The sequence below is a fragment of the Oryctolagus cuniculus genome, chromosome 15 (assembly GCF_051225735.1).
Source record: "Oryctolagus cuniculus isolate XC-2025 breed Fujian yellow rabbit chromosome 15, ASM5122573v1, whole genome shotgun sequence".
NCBI classification, from domain to species: Eukaryota; Metazoa; Chordata; class Mammalia; order Lagomorpha; family Leporidae; genus Oryctolagus; species Oryctolagus cuniculus.
This window is the reverse complement of record NC_142881.1, coordinates 87,679,215-87,705,215: the sequence shown is the minus strand read 5'-3', so window position 1 is coordinate 87,705,215 and position 26,001 is coordinate 87,679,215. Positions and strand designations below refer to the sequence as shown.

Below are 26,001 nucleotides of genomic sequence, written 5' to 3'. Positions count from 1 at the left end.
AAAATGATCGTTTATTTTTGACAAACAAACAAACAAACAAACAAACAAAAACTACCTCATTCCCCAGAAACAGTAAAATGCGTGTACCCTCAGGTCTCAAGGGCGGCGCCCCAGCCACCTGCAGCCGCCCGGGAGCGGAGGGAGCCGGCGCCCGCGCACCGCCCCGCGCCGCAGCCCGGCCGCGCCCCCGGGGACCCTGAACGCGCAGTCAGCCCCGCAGACCTGCAGAGGGGGGACAGGGACGCCCCTGCCGGGGGCCCCCGGGGACCCCGAGCCACGCGCAGCCCCCGAGGGGGTCCGCCCCTCCACCCTGTCTCTCCCTGGCCGCTGCCCCCCGCAGGGGCGCCCGCTTCCTCCTCCCCACGGCCTCCCCTGTGCGCGGACTCCTGCAGGCCGGGCTCCCGTGTGCCCGCTGCGGACCCCACCCTCAGTGTCCCCCCGGGGGCGGCCTCCTCCGAGGTCTCCGGACTTAACGCCGCGCGGGTGGACCAGTCCCAGCGCCCGGCCCGGGACGGCTGGGATGAATGAATGAGCGGCAGTAAATGCCCCGCAAAGCAGGTGGGAGGCGGGCAGGGACCCCCTGGGGAGGCGAAGTGCGGGCGTGGCCAAGCTTAGCAGGGGGCGTGGCCGGCGCCGCCGGAGAGCGGGGCGGGGCCCGAGCGGGGCGGGGCCGCCAGCTGGCCTGGCGGCTGTGGCAGGTGCAGCCCCGGGTGTGCCAGGAGAGGCTGTGCGGCCATGCCCTCCTACACGGTCACCGTGGCCACCGGCAGCCAGTGGTTCGCCGGCACCGACGACTACATCTACCTCAGCCTGGTGGGCTCGGCAGGCTGCAGCGAGAAGCACCTGTTGGACAAAGCTTTCTACAACGACTTTGAGCGCGGCGCGGTGAGGACCCCAGCCGGGCTGGGGTCAGGGCTTGGTTGGGGTGACGGGGTCCCGGCTGGGCGCACCTGAGAGCCGGGTGCACTCAGAGAGCGGTGCTGGGGTAGGGGGCACAGCCTGAAGGGACCCCTGGCTGCCGCGCGGGTGAGGGAAGGGAGGAGTCCCGAGTGCGCTCTGGGAGGAGGAGGAGGAGGAGGCGCGCAGGGTCCTCTCTGTCGCTCAGATTCCTACCCTGATGCTAGGAGAGGCCCCGTCCCCGGCGCGCACTGCGGGTCCCGTTCCCCTGTCCCGCATGTTTGGGGCTTCTCAGAAACTCTCCTGGAAGCAGGGGCCCTGAGGGTCCCGGCCCTGCCACGGGGAGAGAGCGCAGGTCAAAGGAGCCGGGTGCCCTCTCTGTCCCCCTCTCCAGGCCTCGGTTTCCATAGCTGTGAAATGGAAGGCTGGCTTGAGTCTGGCCCCGGTCGGTGGCTCAGAGTGGCGCTGGCCGGTGTCTCCACACCTGGCCCGTTTTCAGTGTCCGGACAAGCCCCAGACGGAGGGAATAAGAGAAGCCAGGCCAGGAGTAGCCATCCCCTCCCCCAGTAGAATATACTCCAGGAAGGCCAGCCTGCCGAGACTGAAGGCTCCGTGGCGGAGGAAGACGGAAAGCGGCTTCCTTCCTTCTTGGCTGGGGACCCTGGAGCCGGGGGAATTCAGGGAAGGCGGGCAGCCAGCATTTGTCCCTCGGCTTGCTCTGTGGGGCCAGCCACTTCCCATGCCCAGGAGGCCGAGGCTCAGAAACCAGCTCGCAGTGCCTGGCCCGGTGCACAGCAGGTTCTCAGTGAATGACCGCGGGTAGTGGTCCCGGATGCACTGCCCTCTGTGACCTCCAGCCGACAATCTTAGACTTTTCCCAGCTCTCCTTCTCACCGTGTAGGTAGGTCAGATCACACAGAATTCCGCGTAACTTGCTGGGTTTGACAGACACACCTGGCGATTCCGCGTTTCTGTTGGCTCTAAGCCGTGGAGGTGTGTCTTAGGTCTGCAGACCCCAAAGGGGGCGAGTCATATTCTCCTTTTTTGGGTTCTGAACTCCACGTGGGCTTCCTTCCTGCCCACCCCGAGCCTCAGAACTCCGAGGTAACTTGACATAGCACCTAGCCAGGTTCAGCATGCTGCTAGCCTGGTTTGGGCTTCCTTCCACAAGAGTTAGGGGTTGAGGATGAAAATCACCTAGAGCTTGGGACCCTCCCATCAGGGCACTGGCCCTGAGGACACTGGCGCAGTGGAAGTAATTGCTCATGCATCACCCAGGCGCTGATTTCCATGGATTCCCCAGAACCTAGGGGAGGGGGCCAGGACACAGGACACGGGTGACTTAGTGAACCCGCTGCTGCGCGCACGTCTCCACGAGCCAGCAGGGTGCGCTGCGGTGCACGGGTGCGCAGCCTGTGGGCTGCCTGCCCAGGAGGGAGACGCAGAGATCCGGTGGTAAGGAGGGCATGGGTCGATGCTGAAAGCACGTCTTGTTCTTAGTCCCTCTCTCTGTCTCCCTCCCATGCAAATAACATCGCGAGTGAATACCTTGGTGAGAAACCCAGAAGCAAATTTTGGGAGAGCTTTGCATGTCAGATGTGGGGGAGGGAGAGAGAGCAGGAGAGAGATCCAGCCAGCAGCAAAGCAAAAGGGGACTGCGCACAGCAGAGGAACCAGCTGGGGACAAAAGGCCCTCAGGGAAAAGTCAAGCTTTGAGAAGGTTCCTGTTGATGCAGTTACTCCACACTTTGTCTTGCACAGCCCAGAGCCACTTCCTCTTTCTCCAGCCAGTGGACATTTTTAAAGAGAATCCTTCCCTTTTGGGTAAAGGTAAAAAAGAGAGAGCTTAGAGGAAGTCATTACTGAAGATGGGGCTCTCCCACTTACTCTTGTGAGCAGCGACAATTGTGACTGCAATCAAAGCTGCCCCCTTAGCAGTCAGCTTGGCCATTTCCAGGTCACTGGCAGGGCAGTGCCTCCTCCCCCACCAACTCCATTCACAAGTCAGTGGAATAATCAAGACTGATACTTCTCAGTGAATCAAGTTAGGGCTCCCTGACCATTCTCACCAGAGCTGGGCACGGTGGCTCAGCTCAGCACTGGGAACTGAGTCCTTCACAGGTGGCCCTGGCCTGGCTCCCCACTGCGGGCTGGGGATATCCCCGGTGGAGAACCCAATGGCCTTGCACCTTACACAGCAGGCCTAGGCAGATCTGGCAAATCGCTTCATTCCTTCTATTCTTTTTTTTTTTTTTTTTTTTTTTGACAGGCAGAGTGGACAGTGAGAGAGACAGAGAGAAAGGTCTTCCTTTAATGTTGGTTCACCACCACCCCCCCCAGAGGCCACTGTGCCCGGCACCCTGTGGCCAGCGCACCACGCTGAATCTAAGGTGGGAGCCAGGTGCTTCCTCCTGGTCTCCCATGTGGGTGCAGGACCCAAGCACTTGGGCCATCCTCCACTGCACTCCCGGGCCACAGCAGAGAGCTGGGCTGGAAGAGGAGCAACTGGGACAGAATCTGGCGCCCCGACTGGAACCAGAACCCGGTGTGCCGGCGCTGCAGGCGGAGGATTAGCCTATTGAGCTGTGGCACCAGCCTTGTTCCCTCTATTCTGTTGATTCCAAGTAATTCAAATCAGGTGACGTGAAGAGTCCTGGGAAACCTTGAGTGATAGAACTTTCGAGACAAATGCTTAGGGCTCCAGGATGATGCTTCGCACAGGTTTTTAACACGTCTTACAGGGCTGCGTGCTTCTTAAGTGTGTCCAGTGACTATTCCTTGTTTTTGTAGGGAATGCATTCTAGAACACACCCTTCTCATGAATAAGGATGTACTAGCAGAGAGCAAGTATTTCCACTCTGTGGCCCTGAACCTCAGTGTCTCCCAGTCCTCCCCTTGTGCCCTACCTCTTTCCTATGCTCAGCCTCCTCCTCTTCTCTGCTTCCTGTCCCCCAAGCCCCCTTTCCTGCCCCATAACCCTCCCTTCTCACCACTCTCTGTTGTGTCTTCCAGCTTCCCCAGCACCTCCCTCTCGGCTCCCTCAGTCCACAGCTCTTTGTCCCTCATTGTCCCTCTGTGAGCATAAATACTGCATGTTTCCCAGGTCTCTGTCCAGCATCTCAGCCCCTGCACTGGCCACTGGGTCCCCAGGACATCCTGGCTGCAGCCTCCCTCTCTCCCCCATAGGAGAGCTTGTTGGCTCAGTTTCTTACACCCGAAATGCCATGGCCACCGCCTTTCCCCACGCACTGCACCCCTGAATCTGAAGCTGCCTCAATACCATACGTCCTAGGAAGCTTTTTCATCTCCTTCTACCCCCACCCCTTCCTGCTCCATCAAGGTCTTGAGCCACGGATCAAAGCTAGATCTTGTGGCTCCCGGTCCAGGGCTTTTCCCAAAACGTGGCTGCAGGGAACAGAGGGAGGAACTTGACCTTGGCCTTCACACGGGTAAGGTTTCTAATCCCAAGGCCACCAGCCGCTCCCTAGCATGGTAGCTGCCCGAGTTGTCAGTCTCCATCTGTGAAATGGGATCATCCTCAGCTGTAGACACATACAGTGTGCACCGAGGCCCCATCTCTGGTGTCCACCACGCAGAGTTGAGTGCATCATGTCACAGCGCACGACAACTAACACAGCCCACAGAGGAGAGGAGAGGAGGGGCGGGTTTTCCTTGGGCTCCCCAGCCTGCCTCTGGCCTTGCTTTGCGGGGGACTCGTGTAGCCCTGATGCCATCCTGGGGGGAGGCCCTTCCGTGTGTCTGTGACTCTCCCCGTGACTGCTGCCTACAATGCCAGAGCCACAGCCACCAGAGTTTGTCCCTAAGTCTTGCTGAGCTGGGGCAGGGCTCAGCCCCTTGGTGCTTTTCCACCTCCTGTCACATCCAGGCCTTGAAACTAGGCCAGCAGAGCACCTAGGCCTGGCGGAGACCCTCCCTCAAGGCTGCAGGCTTGAGCTGCCCCTCACCCCCCCCATGGAAGACCCCATCACAGATGATATTGAGCCCCTCAGAGTCCAGTGATCTCAACCCAGGAGAGACTCTGCCAGGGACCCTCTGCCAGGTGCCTGCAGGTGTGGGTGGAACAGGAGCTGGGGGGACTCCATTCTGTGTGCCAAGGGATCACCCTCCCATCCCCTCCCTCAGAGAGGTTTCGAGTCTCCTGTTCATGGGTCCCTGCCCACAGCCCGACCGCTGCCTCCCTCTGAGCCCTGCTGCCTTTTGTTCCAAGGAACTGGACTCCTCTCTCCCTGCAGTGTCCCCCTGAGCCCCCACCCCGGGTAGCTGTTATTTGGAATGCATGGATGACACCTCTATGACAGGTCACGATGCTTGGTGGTTCACACCCAGTGCCAGCTTCTTGCTAATGCCCACCCTGGGCCCCTGCCACCTATGTGGGAGACCCAGGCGGAGTTCCTGTCTCCTGGATTTGGCCTGGCCCAGTCCTGGCTGTCGTTGGCCATTTCGGGAGAGAACCAGCAGATGGGAGCTCCCTGCCACTCCCCACTTCTCTCTCCCCCATCCCCCCTTCTCTCTGTCTCTCTTCTGGCCCCCGCCCATTCTCTCCACCTTTCAAATTAAATAAATCAATAATTTAGACTGGGACCCACTCCCCCTTACCAAGACTCCTTGGCACCAGTCTCTGAGGCCACCTCCTGCCCCCTCCAGCTACAGAAAAACCACTTCCCCCGCAGTAGCCACCCCAGGTCCAGGCAGGCCTCCCAGCAGCCACTCCTGGGACCAGACCACATCCCAACTTCCCCCTGATCCACCTGCCCCACCAGCACCTAAATGTTTCCTGTCTGCTTCCGTCCTCACAGCCGCTTCTACAGGCTCACGGGGATTCTCCCAGGGTTCTGCACCCCGGGGTTCGGAATTCAGAGGCTCTGTTTCTTCCTCCCGTATGCCGTCCTGGCTAGTATTTTGGGCATGTGTGCCTGGGCGATCATAGCACTTAGGGTCCATGCTGGCTTGTGGCTGCTCACTTAGACTTCTAGGGGCACGCTGCAGGAGGAGGGCTCTTGCTGAGAGCTGGCCAGGCAGGAGCTGCCCCCGCTCTCTGCATGAGTGAGTGGCATGCTGGTGGAACAGAAGGGTGTGCCAGCATGGCAGGAGGCAGAGAGAGGAGGCTTCTGTTTTCCTGACTGTAGCATCTGGCCTGGACAGCAGCCAGACTCCTCCCTGCTCCCTATGATCTAAGCCCGGACATCTGCTAAAAACATGAAACTTCTCCTTCCTCTTAGCAAGGAGGTCTTCCTAGCAGCCAAGAGGGAGGGGATGGGAAAAGAGATGCAGGGGGTCAGGGAGGGAGCTACCCACACCGCCTCACCGACATGTTGGGAAGTCTGGCTTAGCGCCTCAGCCAGCATAGAGGCCAGGGCTGCACACACCTTGGGACATGTGGGACAAGCTAAGCTTCCCCCCACTCTGCCATGGGTTGTGCAGTGACACAGACCTTACAGGTGCGGCTGCCAGGCCCACTCTTGTCTTGGAGGCACAAGACAGCCGGGTCCCAGGGCACTGCACACAGCACCTCCTGGCCACCAGGTCAGCCACTCATGCTCCTGATACAGTGGGACTCGCGTGGCCTCATTATTCTTGGCATTGCTGCACGGCTGTGAGCTGCAGCTGTCCCAGAGAAGGTGTGACCATGCGACCTCACATGTCTCTTCACCATCTTGTTGGCCCCGCTGAGAACCAGGAGAAGTGGCTGTGGTGGAAAGATCTAGCAGGGAAACCCAGCTCTGCCTCTCAGTAGCTGGAATGGGACTTACTGGGCCTCTGTGTCCTTATGCATGAAACAGGTTGTAACCCCATCACCACCACCTCTCACAGTGGCCATGAAGAGAGGCCTCCCCTGTGTGGGGGCAGGGTTGACCCCATTGGGACTGAGGCAGTGAGGACTCCCACTGAGCAGGGCTCAGCAGGTGCAGCCATGTGCCTGGGCATCTCCACTCCTCCAGCCTGGCCCCCTTCAGACTGCCCCCAGTTCACCAGGCACTGGGCCCCATGCAGACTGCCCCCCGGTTCACCAGACTCCAATGGAGTGAAGGCAGACCCCAAACTTGTCCATCTCTGCCACCTGGGGGCTCAGCACAGGGCCTGACCAAGGGCAGGCCTTTGACAAATGTCTTAGATAAATAAGCTAAAAGGTTCATTTAGAATCTTGGCTAAGACATAGACTCAACGTAGGTGTCCAATAACGGATGAACAGGAAAAGAAAATGTCACACACACACATACACACACACACACGGAGAGATACACATAAACACATGGAGATACTTCAGAATGTGGAAAATGAGAGTAAAGGAGAAGTTGGCTTTGATGCACAAAATTGAAATTCATGCATAATTTTTTAATCATACACAGTGTTCATGAGCTTCTTGAAGATTCTCTCATATTATAAAATGGAGTACTATTCAGCCTTGAAAAAGAATGGTGCAGCTGTTTAGCCTAGGGATTAAAATACCAGTTAAGATGCCTGTGTCCCACATAGGAATACCTGGGTTCAATACCCTGTCCCCGCTCCCAGTTCCAGCATCTTGCTATTGCAGACCCTGGGAAGCTGAGCTGCAGGGTTGAGTGAAGGGGTAGGGGTGGGGTCCCTGCCACCCACAAGGAGACATGGATTGAGTTCCCACATCCTGGCTCCTGTCTTGGTCCAGCCCTGGCTGTAATGGGCATTTGAGGAGAGAACTTGTGGATTGGATCTCTGATTCTCTCTCTCTCTCTCTCTCTCTCTCTCTCTCCTCCCCCACCCCCATCTCTCTGCTTCTCAAACAAATAAATATGTTTTAAACACAATTCTACCATTTGTTGCAACATGGTTAAGTTCAGTGAAATATACCAGACATAGAAAGACACATACTGCAGCTTCTTACTCAGAGGTGAGAACTAAAAAAAAAAGAAAAGTTGACTTCATAGAAGTAAGTTGACAATAGAAGAATTTTCACCAGATCTTGGGTTGGGTCGTGGAGTGGAGAGTACAGAAGGAATGAGTAACAGGAACCAAGACACAGCCAGACAGGGAGAATGGCTTGTAGCATTCAACAGTGTTGTAAGTAACTATTGTCCATGACAAATGACTGTCGATTTCAGAACACCTACAGAGAGGGTTTGTGTTTTGTTTTTGTTTTTGTTTTTGTTTTTGTTTTGTTTTGTTTTGTTTTGTTTTTGAGAAGCAGAAAGAGAACTCCATTCCATCTGCTAGTTCACTCCCAAATGTCTGCATTGGCCAGGGAGCCAAAGCCAGGAGCCAGGAATTCAATCCAGGTCTCTCACTTGGGTGGAAGGAACCCAAATACTTGAGCTGTCTTCACTTGTAGCCTCCTGGGGTCTGCAGTAGCAGGGAACTAGAACCAGGAGCCAGAGCTGGGAGTCAAACCACATACTCTGATACAAAACCGGGACATCTAAATCGTGAGAATAAAAGCCCACTCAGAAGAGAGAAATTTTTAAACTCATTTATTTATTCATTTGAAAGAGTGACAGGAGAAAAGCATACCCACTGAACTGTACAAATAGACAGCTGCAAAATGCATTCGGGAGCTGGCTGGGGCTGGGGATCTTGTTTGGGTGGAGAAGAGATTAAGAAGGGAAAGTCAGTGTAGCAGGGTTTGTGGGTGGCTCTGCCTAGCCTCCATGCCTCAAGGGAGCATCTCTCATTCCCTGCCTTTCCGGAACATAAGGAACGGGTGAGCCAGTTCCTTGCACCTGCTGTATGGGTAAGGTCCTTTCATGGAGCATGGTTACTACCCTGCCATTGACATAGCCTTAACTCCCTCCGACCACAGCAAGGCTGACCACCTGCCTGCTCTGCTCCTCAGGTGGACTCCTACGACGTGACTGTGGACGAGGAACTCGGCGAGATCCACCTGGTTAGGATCGAGAAGCGCAAGTACTGGCTCCATGACGACTGGTACCTGAAGTACATCACGCTCAAGACGCCCCACGGGGACTACATCGAGTTCCCCTGCTACCGCTGGATCACAGGCGAGGGAGAGATCGTCCTCAGGGATGGACGTGGTGAGCAGCTCTGCCCCGCAAGGCTGCCCGGGAACCATCCCTGGGTGTCGCACCTGCTCGGTGCCTCCATACACCTGCACCTGCGGAAGGTGTGCTCGTCCTAGGGCACCTGGAGCTCAAAGTAGGAGTGGCTGCAGGGTTGCCGGCCAGGTCCCCTCTATGTGACAGTTCTGCTGGAAGGAGCATCGTGCCCTGTTTTTCTGGAAGCCCTGTGAGGCCAGGCAGGGCTCAGGCAGGCACCCCATAGAGGAAGGAAGAGGTGGGTCAGGATTGCCAGGAATCCTAGCTCCAAGGGGCAGGGGGTGGGGTGGCGCAGCCACAGCAGGCCTGGGGTCCACCATGACCAGTTCTGAAACCTGAAATCTCACTTTCTACTGAAAGAGAGAAGAATCTAGAATCTGTACTCCCAGAGTATGACACCCCTTTGTCCACAAGGCAGGCTCCGATCCAGCACCTCCCCAGGAAGTCATCAAAGTCTTGACTCAGCAGAAATGGCTTCAAGTCATAAGCACTTGATTTGCTCCCAGAATAAGGAGAGAGAGGAAAACCCTTCAAATGCCACATAGCCACTGTTATAATAAGATAGAGAACAGGGGCTTCTCCCAGGGCCGGCCTTACTGCTTCCTCCCTGACCAAGATTTCCAGATTTACTTACTTAGTATTTGTATGGCAGAGTGCATGCGAGAGAGAGATCTTCCATACACTGGGTCTGGGGGGTAGGTAGGATGAGAATGATCCCTAGTCTCATTTTTTTAAAGATTCTATTCACTTATTTGAGAGGTAGAGTGACAGACAAAGAGAGAGACAGACAGACAGGTCTTCCATCCTCTGGTTCACTCCACAAATGGCCTCAGTGGCCAAAGCTGAGCCAATCCAAAGCCAGGAACCAGGAGCTTCTTCCGGGTCTCCCACATGGATGCAGGGGCCCAGACACTTGGGCCATCTTCTACTGCTTTCCCAGACCATGGCAAAGAGCTGGATTGGAAGTGGAGCAGCCGAGACTCTAACTGGTGCCCATATGAGATGTTGGCACTGCAGGCAGAGGCTTAACCTACTATGTCACAGTACCAGCACCCCATCCCCATTTTTGTAGCTAAGAAAACTGAGACATGGAAGACAAAGCCCTATGTTACCTAGTCTTGACTACCAGACTGTGTCTTACTGCTTCTGATGTGAAACGCCGCCAAGAGACACAATTCCAGGATTCTGTCTGGACTGGGTGATAACAGCCAGGTGGATGCTTGTCCCCAGCTTCACAGCAAGAAAACATGTCACAAAATCAGCTGTTCCAGGAAGCTGTCAGAATAGGAGGGTTCTGGGCTGGGTGATGCCCCTTCTCCAGTAGCTACAGAACACGGGCTCCCAGTACCCTCCCACCCAGCCCACCCGCATGCAGTCCCAGTTGCACACTGGACACATTGGACCACACCAGTCTAAGATCCCTTTAACATTTTTTGTTTATTTATTATTCATTTATTTCCAAGGGGGAGAGAGACAGAGAGAGAGAGAGAAAGACCTTCCATCTGCTGGTTCACTTCCCAAATGCCTGCGACAGCCAGGGCAGGGCCAGGCTGAAGTTAGTACCCTGGCAAGTATTCTGGACCACCTACAGGGGTGCAGGGACCCGAGCACTTCAGCCATCAACTGCTGCCTCCCATGCTGTGCCTTAACAGGAAGCCTGACTGGGGAGTGGACTTGGGCCTCCAATCCAGGCACTCTGATTTGAGATGTGGACTCTCCGGCGACCTCTCAGTCACTGTGCCAGACGTCCACTCCGCTAAGATCCCCCTTTCCTAAGCCCTCCTTGCATCATCCTGACCTCAGTGTTCCAACCTGTGTTTGGCTGGGAAGAGCTCCAGGGTCTGTGACCACATTGGCTGGAGCTGGGCTGATCTGAAGCCAAGGGCCAGGAGCTTCTTCTGGGTCTCCCACATGGGTGCAGGAACCCAAGAACTTGGGCCATCTTCTGCTGCTTTCCCAGGCTATAGCAGAGAGCTGGATGGGAAGTAGAGCAGCTGGGCCATAAACCAGCGCCCATATGGAATGCCGGCACTGCAGGTGGTGGCTTTACCTGCTATGTCACAGTGCCGGCTGCAAACTGTCTGAAAGATGTGATGCTGCACTTGAGTCTCTGTCCACCCACATGGAGACCTGGATGGAGTTACTGGCTCCCAACTTCAGCTTGGCCCAGGCCTAGCTGGTACAGGCATTTGGGGAGTAAACCAGCAGGAGGAAGATCATATTCTATCTTGCAAATAAAGAAGAAAAAACCCACCTAGCTCTGCACCACAAAGAACTGGAGAAACTCAGGCCAGAGCATAGGATGGCTTTACCGTAAATAATGGTATAAGAGTAGCCATGATTCAACCTCTTGCATGTCGAAGGCCCTGACAGCTCAGCGACCCTGCTCTGGGCCTCCCACCTCCACCTCTGAAATAAGAACTGTGAATTTGACAGCCCTGGGCACAGGAGGCCTTTGAAGCCCATGTGTGGAGGGAGGATGGGAAAACTCAGACCTTCTGAGGTGAGGAGCATGGTGATGATAGACTTTGTCCCTGTGCACTGAGCATTTATAAGGGTGCCTCCCCTTACCCCCACACTGCATTCCTCATTAAATCCTTTCTAGAGTGGGGGGGGGGGTCGCACATTTGGCTCAGTGGTTAAGAAGCTGCTTGGGGACCAGCGCCACAGCTCAATAGGCTAATCCTCCACCTAGCGGCGCTGGCACACCAGGTTCTAGTCCCGGTTGGGGCGCCGGATTCTGTCCCGGTTGCCCCTCTTCCAGGCCAGCTCTCTGCTGTGGCCAGGCAGTGCAGTGGATGATGGCCCAAGTGCTTGGGCCCTGCACCCCATGGGAGACCAGGAGAAGTACCTGGCTCCTGCCATCGGATCAGCGCGGTGCACTGGCCGCAGTGCGCTGGCCGCGGCGGCCATTGGAGGGTGAACCAACGGCACTATCCACTCTGCCTGTCAAAAAAAAAAAATAAGCTGCTTGGGGTGCCCTCATCCTAAATCACAGTGCCTGCATTCCAGTCTCAACTCCATTCCCGAGATTCCAGCTTCCTGCTAATGCACACCCTAGGAAACGGCAGGTGCTGGCTCAAATGCCTGGGGTCCTGCACCTATGCGGAAGACCCGGATTGAGTGCCCAGGTCTTGGCTCAGCCTGGCCCAGCTCCAGCTGTTGCAGGCACTGGGAGAGTGAACCAGAGAATGAGAAATCTCTCTCTGTCCCTTTCTCTCTGTCTCTCTGCCTTTCAACTAATTAAAATCCACCTTTTTTTTTTTTTGACAGGCAGAGTGGACAGTGAGAGAGAGAGACAGAGAGAAAGGTCTTCCTTTGCCGTTGGTTCACCCTCCAATGGCCGCCGCGGCCAGCGCACTGCGGCCGGTGCACCGCGCTGATCCGATGGCAGGAGCCAGGTACTTCTCCTGGTCTCCCATGGGGTGCAGGGCCCAAGCACTTGGGCCATCCTCCACTGCACTCCCGGGCCACAGCAGAGAGCTGGCCTGGAAGAGGGGCAACCGGGACAGAATCCGGCGCCCCGACCAGGACTAGAACCTGGTGTGCTGGCGCCGCAAGGCGGAGGATTAGCCTAGTGAGCCACGGCGCCGGCCCTAAAATCCACTTTTAAAAGAATTCCCCTCAGGGCCAGCAGACTGGGTTTTAAGTCCCACCTTTCTCTGTGAACCAACTAAGCAGAAACACGAGAGCCCAGAGTCTCACTGCTCCTCCAGGCAGCACAAACACCCAGTCAGCTGCCAACTCTGCTCAGCTAAGAATTGTAGAGGGGGAGATGTCAACTCTTCTGCAGTGGCTTAGAAATGTCCATGGGGAACCATGAGATGCCTCCCCTCGCAGTGACAACACTCTGCACCAGGGGCCCTGGGATTCCTGCAGAAGAAGCGTCTTGAAGGGCTGAGCGGCAGGGGAGAAGCCCAGGTAGAAGGCATGGACTGGCCAAAGATAGGAAAGTGTTGTAGCTGCCCCATCCTGGTCTAGCCCATGACGGCCAAGCCTGGCTCATGCATGATGCTTTCTGCTCCATGGCTGTGCTGCAAGGTTTGCTGGATGTGTGAGCAGGTGGATGAAGCTGCCCTTTGGAGAAAGGAATGGCAAAAAGCTGTGGATTTGAGTCTTGGGTTGGAAATCCACTAATTAAGTAGATTTAAGTTCAAGGGCAAAGCCATTCAACCTGCCCCAGCCTCAGCTTCCTCGCAATAACATGGAAGCGTGCTCTGAGGTTAAGTGAGAGGAGGCAGCCAAAGCACTCGGCCTGGGTAAGCCACCGGAGGAAAGCTGAATGGTGGCACTCGGCGTCATTCTGCCTTCGGCGTCTCTCATTCTCATCCTACCTTCACAGCTAAGCTGGCCCGAGACGACCAGATCCACATCCTGAAGCAGCACCGACGGAAAGAACTGGAATCCCGGCAGAAGCAGTACCGGTGAGTTCTCCCGTGAGACCAGGAGGCGTGGGGTCGTGGCTTCTTCTGTGGCAGGAGCAGGTGTGAAGTGAGCCCTGAGCACGGCGTGTGGCCCGTTCGTGCTGTCAGGTCACCGAGGCGCCAAGTCCCCACGCTTCAGCTTTCCCCGGGTCATGCAGACATGGTGGAGAGGGGAGGGAAATCTCGGTACTGGCCACAGTGCATGTGGAGGGAGGGGCGCCGAGAGCCGAAGGGCAGCTCACTGTTCTCGCACCTGCCATTCTACTGTGACAGCAACATGTGTGCTACAACATAATCGGCAATGAAAAGCATGGTAAGCGTTTCTACAAAAGGCATCAACGAAATCCAACACCTCTTCATGATCACACACACACACACACACACAGACGCTCAGAAAATAGGAATTGACACAGGGCATCTGCAAAACTCACACATAGCAGCTGAAGGGTCTGACCAGGTCAGTTAGGAAAAGAAAAAGAAAGGCCCTCACATTATAGTACAATATGGAAAACTCTCACCATTCGTAAGTGACACAATCTTGGATATAGAAAATCCTAAGGAATACACACACACACATACATACACACACACTGTCAGGACCAATAAACCAGCAAGATTGCAGATAAAAGGTCAGTACACAAACATCACTTGTTTTCTTATACTCTCATGACCAACAATCTGAAAAATAAAATAAAAATAAAAAATATGTACAGTACCATCAAAGGGGATAAAAGTATTTATGAGAAGGTTGAACGAAAGGAGTCCCAGATGGTGCAGTTCCAACACTGCTGAAGGTAAGCTGCAGGAATGTTTGTGGATCACTGGACTTGACCTTGTTGAGATGGCAATATTCCTCAAAGTCGTCTACACAGCCAGCACAGTCCCTGTGAAAATCCCAGCTGGCTTTTTGGCAGAAATGAACTGGCAGTTCTGAAAACTCAAATGAAAATTCAAATAATCAAAAAAAAAAAAAAAACAACTTGAAAATAAAAAGAAAGAGCAAAGAGCAAAATTGGAAGACACACACACATATCCAAAGTACCAAGACTTGGTATTCAAGACTGTATGGTATTGCTATCAGGATTAGTAAAATTGGACAACCAATTTTATATAGTGTATATATACATCATCATTTCTTTGTCCAATCTTCAGTTGATGGGTATCTGGATTGATTCTGTATCTTAGCTATTGTGAATTGAGCTGCAACACATATGGGGGTAGAGATAACTCTTTCATATGCTGATTTCATTTCCCTTGGGTAAATTCCCAGGAGTGGGATGGCTGGGTCAAATGGTAGGTCTGTATTCAGCTTTCCAGCCACCGTGGCTGTACCAGTTTACTTTCCCACCAGCAGTGGTTTAGGGTACCTTTTTCTCCACATCCTTACCAGTGTTTGTTTGTTGATTTCTGTATGCAAGTCATTCTAACTGGGGTGAGATGAAACCTCATTATGGTTTTGATTTGCATTTGCCTGACGGCTAGTGATCCTGAGCATTTTTTCATGTGTCTGTTGGCCATTTGGATTTTCTCTTTTGAAAAATACCTGTTCAAATCCTTTACCCATTTCTTAATTGGTTTGTTTTGTTGTTGAGTTTCCTGAGCTCTTTTTAGAGTCTGGATATTAATCCTTTATAAGAGTTTGCAAATATTTTCTCCCATATTTTTTGAAATATAAACAAAATTTAAGAAGTAAAATTAAAAGTATATTTTTTAAAACTTTTACTTGTAGACGGTTAAGTTACTGATTTTGCGGCGTGTCAATTGTCTCAGTAAAGCTTTTTAGAAAACAGTCATGATGACACATGTAGAGTGCTCCTCTGGGAATGGCTGGCTGACGGCTAACTCCAGCCTCTAACCCTTTGTGGTAGGTCCTTGTGGAATAGGTTGTTTGCCACTTGTGGCAAAGCTCCTGCAGCCTTGTGGACCTGGGTGAAGACAAAGCACCCATAAGAAAGAACAATTTGCGCTCAGCCACTAACACGTTAGAATGATTAGAGCAGGGGCCAGCTAGTGTGGTGCAGCGGGTGAAGCAGCGACAGGTGACGCCAGCATCCCATATGAGCAGTGGTTCAAGTCCCGGCCGCTGCACTTCTGGTCCTGGCTCCCTGCGAATGCACCTGGGAAAGCAGTAGAGGATGGCCCAAGTGCTTAGGCCCCCACACCCATGTGGGAGACCTGGATGGAGTTCCTGGCTTCCAGCGTTGGCTTGACTCAGTTCCAACTGTTGCAGCCATTCGGGAAGTGAATCCAAGGAGGGAAGGTCTCTCTCTCTAGCTCACATGCTCGCTCTCGCGTTCTCTCTGTAACTCTGCCTTTCAAATAAATCAACCTTTAAAAAAAGAAAAGAATGACTTAGTGGGAACCTGAGTAGACGCGCTGTCTACTCCCCCACCAGGATACAAACCAGCCTGCTTCTTCAAATGCTACTTGGCATCATCACACCCAGAGAACCTTGGAGCGCACAGAGAGTTTTCTGCTGAGGTTGTGGGCCCCTTCCTTAGCTCTAGTGGTCACTTTTTTCTTCCTCCTTCCACTCATCTGTCCTGCCCAGATGCCCTCACCACCCCCCCGCTTCCGTTCAGGAAACACTGAACTCTGGCTGCCCGATACTGGAGTTCCTCTTTCTTGTGAGTTCTCAAGCTTTAAGACCAGAATCTGGAGGTAAAGCAACAATCCATAATAGTCACCAACTCGTTAGAAAGTCAGGGCGTCCAGCCTGCAGCACTCAGAGAAGGCGGCCCAAGTCAGGGCCCCACAGCCCATGTGCTTACCCCAGCAGTGCACCTGTCACCGCACCTGTCACTCACACGCACGCACACGTGCTGACTACACCTGTACACAGAGTGTGTGACAGTGACACACGGTAGAGTCTGGGTGGTTTTAATCTCCATTGTTGAATCATCCTGTGACGGCTTTATCCACTCCTCGTTGCATGGGTCATGAAGAGTGCGCCGTTGTATGCAGAAAGCACCCTGCTCACCCTGTCCTGCTGAGGGGCGTGGAGCTGGGATGCAACCATGATGAGCATCCCTGGACGTCTCAGTGCTCCCTTGGACACTCTTGGGCTGTCTTCCGCCTGGCCCATCTTCCACTGCTTTTCCCAGTCACATCAGCAGGAAGCTGGATGGGAAGTGGAGCAGCCAGGACTCTAACCGGCTCTGTTAAGGGATGCTGACACCACAGGAGGCAGCTTTACCCTCTACGTCACAGCATCACTAACCCCCTTACGCTCCTCCCCATGCATCTTTTTTTTATATAGCAAACTTTTTAAAGATTTATTTTATTTAATTGAACAACGGAGTTACAAAGAGAGAGGTAGGAACAGAGAGAGAGGTCTTCCATCTGCTGGTTAACTACCCAGATGGTTGCAACAGCCGGAACTGCGCCGATCTGAAGCCAGGAACCAAGAGCTTCTTCTGGGTCTCCCACATGGGTACAAGGGCCCAAGGACTTTGTCCATCTTCTACTTCTTTCCCAGGCCATAGCAGAGAGCTCAATCAGAAGTTGAGCAGCCAGGACTAGAACCGGTGCCCATATAAGATGTCAGCGCTTCAGGCCAGGGCTTTGACCTGCTGTGCCACAGCACTGGCCCCTCACCATGAATCTTGAGACCTTTTCACTCTGGCTAATCTAAAGCGTGTGAAAATGTTCTGCTTTCCTGTCGCTTTGTGTGCAGATATCTAACATCTCAACCACTGCCTTGCTGACATCACCTGGCTTCTTTCCCATTTGCACAGGGCTGTTTGCTTGGGGGATGACACAGGGCTACAACAGGCAGCCTTGTACAAACATCTTTTTTTGAGTTAGCAGTGCTTTTTTAAGATGCATTTATTTGAAAATCAGAATGACAACAACAGAGGGAAAGACAGAGAGAATGTCAGCATCTGGGAGAACTGGGCTGTGTTCCTGACTCCCAGGGTTGGATTTACCCAGCTGTAGTCATAGCAGGCATTTAGGGAGTGAGGCGGGAGCGCTCGCTCTCTCTCTCTCTCTCTCTCTCTCCCTCTCTCTCTCTCTCTGCTTCTGAAACAAATTTATTTTTCTTAATGTTTAAAAACTCTTGCACAAAATTTTTATAGTGTTTTGAGTCCCACCAGCTGCATACAAGAAAATACTTTTACCCAAACTTTTGGCGATACCTGATGATATTTTGATATTTTTTACAGGTGTGATAATCTAAAAAAAAAAAAAAACCCTAAGTAAAACCCTGTTGTTTTTGTTTTTGATTTTTATTTGAGAGAGAGAGAGAGAGAGAGAGAGAGAGAGAGAGAGAGAGATCCAATTCACTGGTTCACTCTCCAAAGACTCACAACAGCCAGGAGCCAGGAACTCCATCCAGGTCTCCACAAAGGTGGCAGGAATCCCGCTCTCTGAGCCATCACCCCTGACCCCAGGATCTGCAATAGCAGGAAGCTGAAGTCAGGAGTAGGGCCCAGGCATCAAACCCAACCCAGAACTCTGAGGCCAGTGTCTTAGCTGCTTGGGATGAACATCTTCTCCCTGCCCACTGAGGAGCTAAGCCTCCCTCCATTGCCTCTCAGATGGGCTTTGTTTGCTGTAGATTCCTTTTTATCCATTAGAAGGGGCTTTTTCTCTCTCGGGAGGGGACCCCTTTGTTACAGGTGTAGCATTTATCCTTTGTCTTCTGTTGCTTTTATCACAGGTTCTGTATGTTTGTGCCTCTATGTAAGGCTTTTTGTCTATACCCTTGTGGCTGAAGAAAGCCCACCCCACCGCAAGGGTATTTCTTCTCCTGTATTTATCACTTAAATGTATATTTGAAAGGCAGAGAGACAAAGAGACCAAGAGAAAGATCTCATCTTCTGGCTCACTCCCCCAGTGCCTACACCAGAAGGAAGCAGCTGGAAACTCAGTCCAGGGCTCCCTCATGGGTGCCAGGCACACAACAACTTGAGCCATCACCTGCTGCCTCCCAGGGTCTGCGCCAGCAGGAAGCTGGCATCAGGGGTGGGCTCAGGACCTGAATACAGGCCCTCCTACATGGGACGCAGACATTGCAACCACTAGGGCTGCTGACAACTCCTCCAGGTTTTATACCTAAACCCAAGGAGGCTTCAAATGTTCCCAGAATCGTTTACTGTGAAATAAGAAGTTCCTTCCTTCTCTGTGGGATGGCAGGCACAGGAAGGCAGGCACATGCATGCATCCGGAGCTGAGTACCTGGGCCACCCGTGTCCTGTACAAGTTACTTCACCTTTTTTTTTAATGATTTATTTATTTATCTGAAAGGCAGAGCTACAGAGGGAGAGGGAGGGATGGGGTGCGGGTGGGGGTCTTCCATCTGCTGGTTCTGCTGGCTTGTTCCCAGATGGCCACAATGGCCAGGGCTGGGCCAGGCCAAAGCCAGGAGCCAGGAGCCAGGAGCCAGGAGCTTTTCCCAGGTCTCCCACCTGAGTGGCAGGGGCCCAAGCACTTGGACCATCCCCCTCTGCTTTCCCAGGCCATCAGCAGGGAGCTGGATCAGAAGTGGAGCACCTGGGACACGAACAGGTGCCCATGTGGGATGCCGGCACCACAGGCAGTAGCTTTACCTACTATACCACAATGCCAGCCCCAGGAATTGTTAAATGTCTCCCTTCCTCCCTCCCTCCCTCCCTCCCTCTGTTTCCTCCTCTGTAAAAGACAGAAATAATAGTTCCTGCCTCATGGAGCTATTTTTTTAGATAATTAAATAGGTAATAAAAGCGTTCGGGGCACTGTTGATCCAAATGAAAACAACAACGAGAGAGAGACTTTCCAAAGCATAAGGATGTTTATCAGAGACCAACAGAGCATCGCAGTAAGCTGCACGTCATACAGGACCATGGGAGTCTGCAGAAAGAGGGTTGCAAGAGGAAGTGTTTAAAGGCAGAAATGAGGAGGATTGCTTCAGATATTATGAAACAGTCAGGAGGGGAAAACAAAAGAAATAGTTGGGGCCAGCGCTGTGGCGTAGCAGGTGAAGCTGCTGCCTGCAGCGCCAGCATCCCATATGGCTGCTGATTCGAGTCCTGGCTGCTCAATTCAGATCCAGCGCTCTGCTGTGGCCTGGGAAAGCAGTAGAAGATGGACCATGCCCTTGGGCCCCTGCACCTGCGTGGGAGACCCAGAGGAGGCTCCTGGCTCCTGGCTTTGGATTGGCTCAGCTCTGGCTGTTGCAGTCAATTGAGGAGTGAACCAGCAGATGGAAGACCTCTCTCTCTCTCTCTCTCTCTCTCTCTCTCTCTGTGTGTGTGTGTGTGTGTGTGTGTGTGTGTCTCCTGTAATGCATATCAATAAAATATACCTTTAAGAAAAAAGAACTCTTATTCCATGCCCCGCCAACTTTATTTATTATCCTGCTGGGGTTAGGGCTGACAGAAGCAGTTCCATCTCCACTCTGACAACTTTCACATTCTTTTAGCAGCACACACAGCACCTGCTAGCTGTGAGCCAACTTTGCATCCCATCCACATATTTTCCTGGGTCTGCTTCTGGACATAAGGTGTCAGCTTTCCTGCCTCAGAGCCCACCCCCAGCGCTGGGGCACTGTGACTTTCAAATGGATGTTACTATCTTTCCATTTCTCGCTGCTGTGTTACTAGATTCTCAGTTCTCATGAGATGGACTTTGCATCACACACAGCTGTGCTGAGTGATGGCAGGCAGGGCTCTTCAGCTGTTCCATGGGAGACCCGGTGCAGAGGGACTTGGACGAGTTCGTGGAAGATGGAGTTAAAAGATAATTTCATTGGGGTGCAAAAAAAAATTGAAATCCATGCACAGTTTTTTCCATAATGCATATTTTCCATGCACTGTTGAACTCTTGTGTGCATAGAATTCAAAGGTTATCCCATAAAAATGAACTTACCTTTCGATTCTGTGGTACACGCGTGTCTTTGAAGTGCTCCCTCATCTTTCCAAGGTCACAGACCTCACACACAAGACACCTTGCGGGTTATTCTATACTGAAGGCCACTGTAACTTTCGACACTCTGAGTGGCTTTATCTTCCTGGCTTTAAATAAACAGTGCTGGGATAAAAATAAATTACTTGTTTATCATACTAACCTCATATTGGCCCCTCACCAAACCCTTTTATGGCCTGTAAACATTTGTTTTATTTTTAATGTTTTAATTTTTATTTATTTGAAAGGCAGAGTGACAGAGAAACAGAGACAGATAGAGAGAGATTTCTCATCTGCTATTCACTGCCCCCAACAACAAGGCCAAAGTCAGGAGCCAGGAACCCTCTTGGGTCTCCCACATGGATGGCAGGGACCCAAGCATTTGAGCCATCCCAGGGTGTGCATTAGCAGGGAGTTGGGATCAACAGTGGAGCCAGGACTCAAACTCAGTGTTCCCATATGGGACGTGGGCAACACGAGCCTCATCGTCACTGCTGGGCCGAATGCCCACCCCAAACAGTAGGGATAAACGGGTAGATTAAGGAATTTACGCATACATGAGATTCTCTGACTCTCAGCCAATGCATGACAGTGACTGCAACAAGATCCTTCCCAGTCTCACATCCATGTAATATTCTACAAAGAGAACAGAGCCCATACATCTATAGATACAATTCCAAGAATCCATCTCCCTCCCTCACCCCCACCCCTTTTCCCTTTCCTTGCTTTTTTCTTTTAATTTTTGAGGTAACATTATAGTCAAAGACTTAATGCTGCACGAAGTAAAGAGTTCAGCAAGGAAAAATTAAAGAGATCACAGTTCAGAGAAACAGAGACAGGGCTATAAACAATAAACAGATGAAAAGTCCATTTCACTCATAAAGTAACTTTTTTAAGAGATTTATTTATTTATTTGAAAGAGTTACACAGAAAGAGAAGGAGAGGCAGAGAGAAAGAGAAAGAAAGGTCTTCCATCCGCTGATTCACTCCCAAATGGCTGCAATGGCTGGAGCTGTGCCAATCCGAAGCCAGGAGCCAGATGCTTCTTCCGGGTCTGCCACGCAGGTGCAGGGGCCCAAGGACTTGGGCCATCTTCTACTGCTTTCCCAGGCAACAGCAGAGAGCTGGGTCAGAAGTGGAGCAGCTGGGACTCAAACCAGGGCCCATATGGGATGCCGGCACTGCAGGCGGCGGCTTTACCCACCACTCCACAGCGCCAGCCCCCTCATAAAGTACATTTTAAAACAATCACAGAGCATTAAACTACAGTAGTATATTATTTCTAACCATTAGTTTGACAAAGATATAAATCTCAAGGACAGCAGGCTCTGGGTATGTTTCCTGTGTGCCGTGCACGGTGGGGAGCTGTCTAAGCAGCTCTGGGCTGGCAGGGGCCTATGTCTGGGGGAGGGGTCTCACCCCAGGCCCCCACTGCTGCAGTCCTGTTGGGAAAGCATGAGAATGGAGCCTTTTCCCGACCACCACTGCAGAACGTGAACACAATCCAGCGAGGCAGAGCTGTCTGAGAGGCCCCCGGGGCTTCCCACCTGGCTCCCCACCCCATGCACACCTGCACGCCGCTAACCCTCTCCAGTCTCCCAGCAGGCATGGAAAAGGGACACAGGACCAGTGGAGGATGTGTCCGCCTGGTGGTGGACACCACGTGTAGTGGCCTCCCCCAAGCCCGACTGTAACCACGTTTTCTCCTCCTGCCCCTGGCCAGGTGGATGGAGTGGAACCCTGGCTTCCCCCTGAGCATCGATGCCAAATGCCACAGGGATTTACCACGAGACATCCAGTTTGACAGTGAGAAAGGAGTGGACTTTGTTCTCAACTACTCCAAAGCGTAAGTTGGCAAGAACTGAACCACACTGCTCAGCCCCTTCAGCGGCTGAGGCCGGGGCTGGGACCCTCACTCCTTTTCTCTAGGGATGGAGGAGTGGGCTTGGACTTGGGCATAGCCCAGCCATTGCAGCTTTTTCCAAATGCATTTGACTGTGTCTCGGCCGTAGCGTGGACTCACGGGTGCCAGCTTCAGATAATCCGCATCTAAAGAGCCACACCCTGGAGGACTCCAGACACCAGTGTGCTCTCACCCCAAAGTGGGGGTGTTGACTCAGAATATACAGGCCCCTCCCACACCTCACCCGCACTCAGCCACTGGTACCTTGATGAGAATGGAGGAGAATGCTGACCCTTGCAACCACGAGGTGGGGTGGGGGTGGGGGGCATGGATGACCAACACATGGATGGGTAGAGGGAGGGATGGATGGGCGAAGGAGGGAAGGAGGGTTGAGTGAGGGAAGGAGGGATGCATGGATGGATGGATGGATGGATAGAGGAAGAGGGACATCGGGTAATTGCCCAAGACCCCTGCCAACCAGCGGCTGAGACGTCCAGTTCTGTGCCCCTTTGTGTTTGAATCACGGCAGGACTTTGTAAAGCTTGCCGATCATGAGAGTGCCCTGCCACTTGTTGAAAATGAGGGTACCGGGGCCGGTGCTGTGGTGTAGCAGGTAAAGCTGCTGCCTGCAGTGCCGGCATCCCATATGAGGGCCAGTTGGAGTACCGGTTACTCTACTTCTGATCCAGCTCTCTGCTATGGCCTGGGAGAGCAGTAGAAGATGGCCCAAGTCCTTGGGCCCCTGCACCTGCGTGGGAGATCCAGAGGAAGCTCCTGGCTCCTGGCTTCTGACTGGCGCGGCTCCAGGTGTTGGTGGCCATTTGGGGAGTGAATCAGTGGATGGAAGACCTCTCTCTCTCTCTCTCTCTCTCTCTCTCCCTCTGCTTCTGCCTCTCTGTAACTCTGCCTTTCAAATAAATAAATAAATCTTTAAAAAAAAATGAGGGGCCGGCGCCGCGGCTCACTAGGCTAATCCTCCGCCTTGTGGCGCCAGCACACTGGGTTCTAGTCCCGGTCGGGGCGCCAAATTCTGTCCCGGTTGCCCCTCTTCCAGACCAGCTCTCCGCTGTGGCCAGGGAGTGCAGTGGAGGATGGCCCAAGTGCTTGGGCCCTGCACCCCATGGGAGACCAGGAGAAGCACCTGGCTCCTGCCATCGGATCAGCGCGGTGCGCCGGCCGAAGCGCACCAGCCATGGCAGCCATTGGAGGGTGAACCAACGGCAAAGGAAGACCTTTTTCTCTGTCTCTCTCTCTCACTGTCCACTCTGCCTGTCAAAAAAAAAAATGTGGGTCCTCGACTCTACCCCAGGGCTCATCAGGAGTCTTTGAATCCATGTGTTGAAACTTTAGAGAGTTCCTAACTTGTAAGGCAGAAAACCCTACATCCGTGGCTCTAAAGCCTGAGGTGCAGGGGGAACCCCACACCCCTGAGGGCAAGTCTGTAAGGTTGGGACCCTGGCCTTGGATCTGTTGTCCAGCAGGCAGACGGGGTGGGTAACCCCAGCACACACCTACCCAACCCTGCCGCCAGTCCATCTTCTCAGACTCCATAGGGCCCGCCTGGGACGTAAATGTTGTTACTGACCGTTTCTAGGTGACGAAACTGCAGCTCCAGCGGGCTCAGGTCATTTAGGCAGAAATCGGCAGTGCAAGATTTGAATCCAGGTCCCTTTGGGTCCGTGGCTGGGGACTATTTCTCCTGCTACAATTTGGACCAACTGGAGGAAAACGAAAACTAAACATCTGGATTAGTACCAGAGCAGTCCCCAACATAGATAGATAGATGCATGCATACATACAGTACATATACACATACACACACAATACATACATATATATGTGCAATACATACATGCATACATATGCGTATATACATAAAGCACACAGAGGATGGATGGAGACCATATGCAAAGACTTCACCACTGTAAAAGAAGGGGCACGAGCATCCCTGGAGTGTGGCATCCACAGGGTCCTGGAGCAGGGGAGGGGGATTCTGAAGCCTCCGTTTCTTTTTTTTTTTTAAGATTGATTTATTTTATTTGAAAGGCAGTTGCAGAGAGGCAAAGAGAAAGAGATGAGACATCTTCCATCTGCTGATTCACTCCCCAGATGGCTGCACCAGCTGGGTCTGCGGCCAGGCTGCAGCCAGGGGCCTGGAAGTCCATTGTGGTCTCCCATGTGGGTGGCAGGGGCCCAAGCACCTGGTGCATCAACAGGGAGCTGGACCGGAAGTGGAGTCTGCAAACCCGCACTCAGGTGTGGGTTGTCGGTGTCCCGATAGGCAGCTTAGCCGCCTGCACCCCGGCTCCCACCCCTCCAAGCCCGTCAGGCCCACAGGGCAGGTACCCTCAGCTCTCACAAAGGAAAACACTCAGCTTCCTGCAGGCTGCCCAGGCCCTGTGAGATGTGACCGCGTGCTCAGACCTGGCAGCTGCCGCAGGTCCCAGCTCCCGTGGCTTCTGCTTTCTTGCATCCCCTCTCTGACACTGGCCCTGAGCCTGCTCTGGGGCAGGGGGAAGAGCGTGTTGATTCCTGCTGTGAGTGGTTTTCCTTTACCCTGGAGGTTCTGCAGGACCCAAAGCACTTGGGCCATCCTCCACTGCCTTCCCAGGCCATAGCAGAGAGCTGGATCCGAAGTGGAGCAGCCGGGACTCAAACCGGCGCCCACATGGGATGCCGACACCACAGGCAGTGGCTCAACCTGCTATGCCACAGTGCCAGCCACAACAGCCCACACTTTGAGTAGCCAGGTTCTACTCTGCTTTCCTGGGAACTGAAAATCTACTCAAAATTCACCTCTAGTTCCCCTCTAAAAATGAAAGGTTGCCTTATTTAGTGCCTGGCCAGACAGGGTCTGGAGCTCATGGGTTCTGTTAACTTTCCTCCCCTGCCCAGGTTCCTTCTTGTAGAAGGAGGCTGAGGATGCCTGCCTTGCAGGATGGCTGTGCAAGAACTCAGGTGCGCCAGGCCCTGTGGTCTGGCATCTCTGAGCTGTGTGACCAGCTGGACTATGTGTCCAGACTCGAGTCCAAGGGAGGAATTTGTGCAAGCAATTCCCTGAGAGGACAGAGGCTGCGGCAGGGCAGGAGCTGCATGTGTAGGGCCCGGTTCTAGGAAAAGATGGGGCCACCCCGGGGAGAAGGCCAGCCCTGAGGCTGCAGCCCCAGAAGTGACCCTGGCGGGGCGGAGAGCAGAGAAGGTGGGGTGTTCATGCCTGCGGCCTCGGAAAGCAAAGCCATCACCCACCCTGGCTCCCAGGAGGAGACCACCTGCTGGCCCTCCTTTTGGGACTAACGTGACTCCAGAGTGATCCCTTGGTCCCAGCACCTTCTGGGGCATGAATGGGCCCAAGCTGGGTGCTGGATGCTGCATAGGAGCTGACCACGCTGGTGGACGGGGCGGAGGGGAAGGTGCTGTGTGCAGTGAGAGCCCTAGCAGGAGAGCCAAGGTGGGAGCTGAGGCCGCCGAGGAAGCCTGGCCTGTGCCTGGGTGGGTGGTATCAGCCTGGGGAGGGGGTTGAGGCAGGCGCGATTGAGCCAGTGTCGGGAAGGGATGGGTGGGTTGTGATGGAGTCCTGAGCTCAGGCCTCAGCATGACTTTGTGGTTCCCCAGGGAACACTAGGGCCAGGGCTGCAGGCGTCAATGCAGAGGGTGACTCCCAGCCCCATCCGTCTTCTGTCCAGACCCTCATCAGCTGCAGGAGGCAACAGGTCCAGCCTTCTCGGGGCTGACCAGGAGTGGAGTGGCTCCCACCCACTCTGCTCTGATGGAGCCCTGAGAACCCACAGACTGGTGCCAGTCCAGTGCCCCCTCGGCTCGTGCTGTGGCAATGCCACTCTGCCCACGC

General features: G+C 53.6%; 1 protein-coding gene across 1 annotated transcript in view; it reads left to right on the top strand.

Annotated features, from left to right (window-relative positions):
- The first annotated feature begins 671 nt into the window (after positions 1-671).
- ALOX5 (arachidonate 5-lipoxygenase) overlaps positions 672-26,001 on the top strand; it is a 40,586-nt gene continuing 15,256 nt past the window's right edge. The window contains exons 1-4 of the mRNA XM_002718327.6: positions 672-885; positions 8,723-8,921; positions 13,285-13,366; positions 21,975-22,097. Coding sequence (XP_002718373.4) covers positions 736-885; positions 8,723-8,921; positions 13,285-13,366; positions 21,975-22,097 — 554 coding nt within the window. The 5' untranslated portion in view covers positions 672-735. The remainder of the gene's footprint in view (positions 886-8,722; positions 8,922-13,284; positions 13,367-21,974; positions 22,098-26,001) is intronic.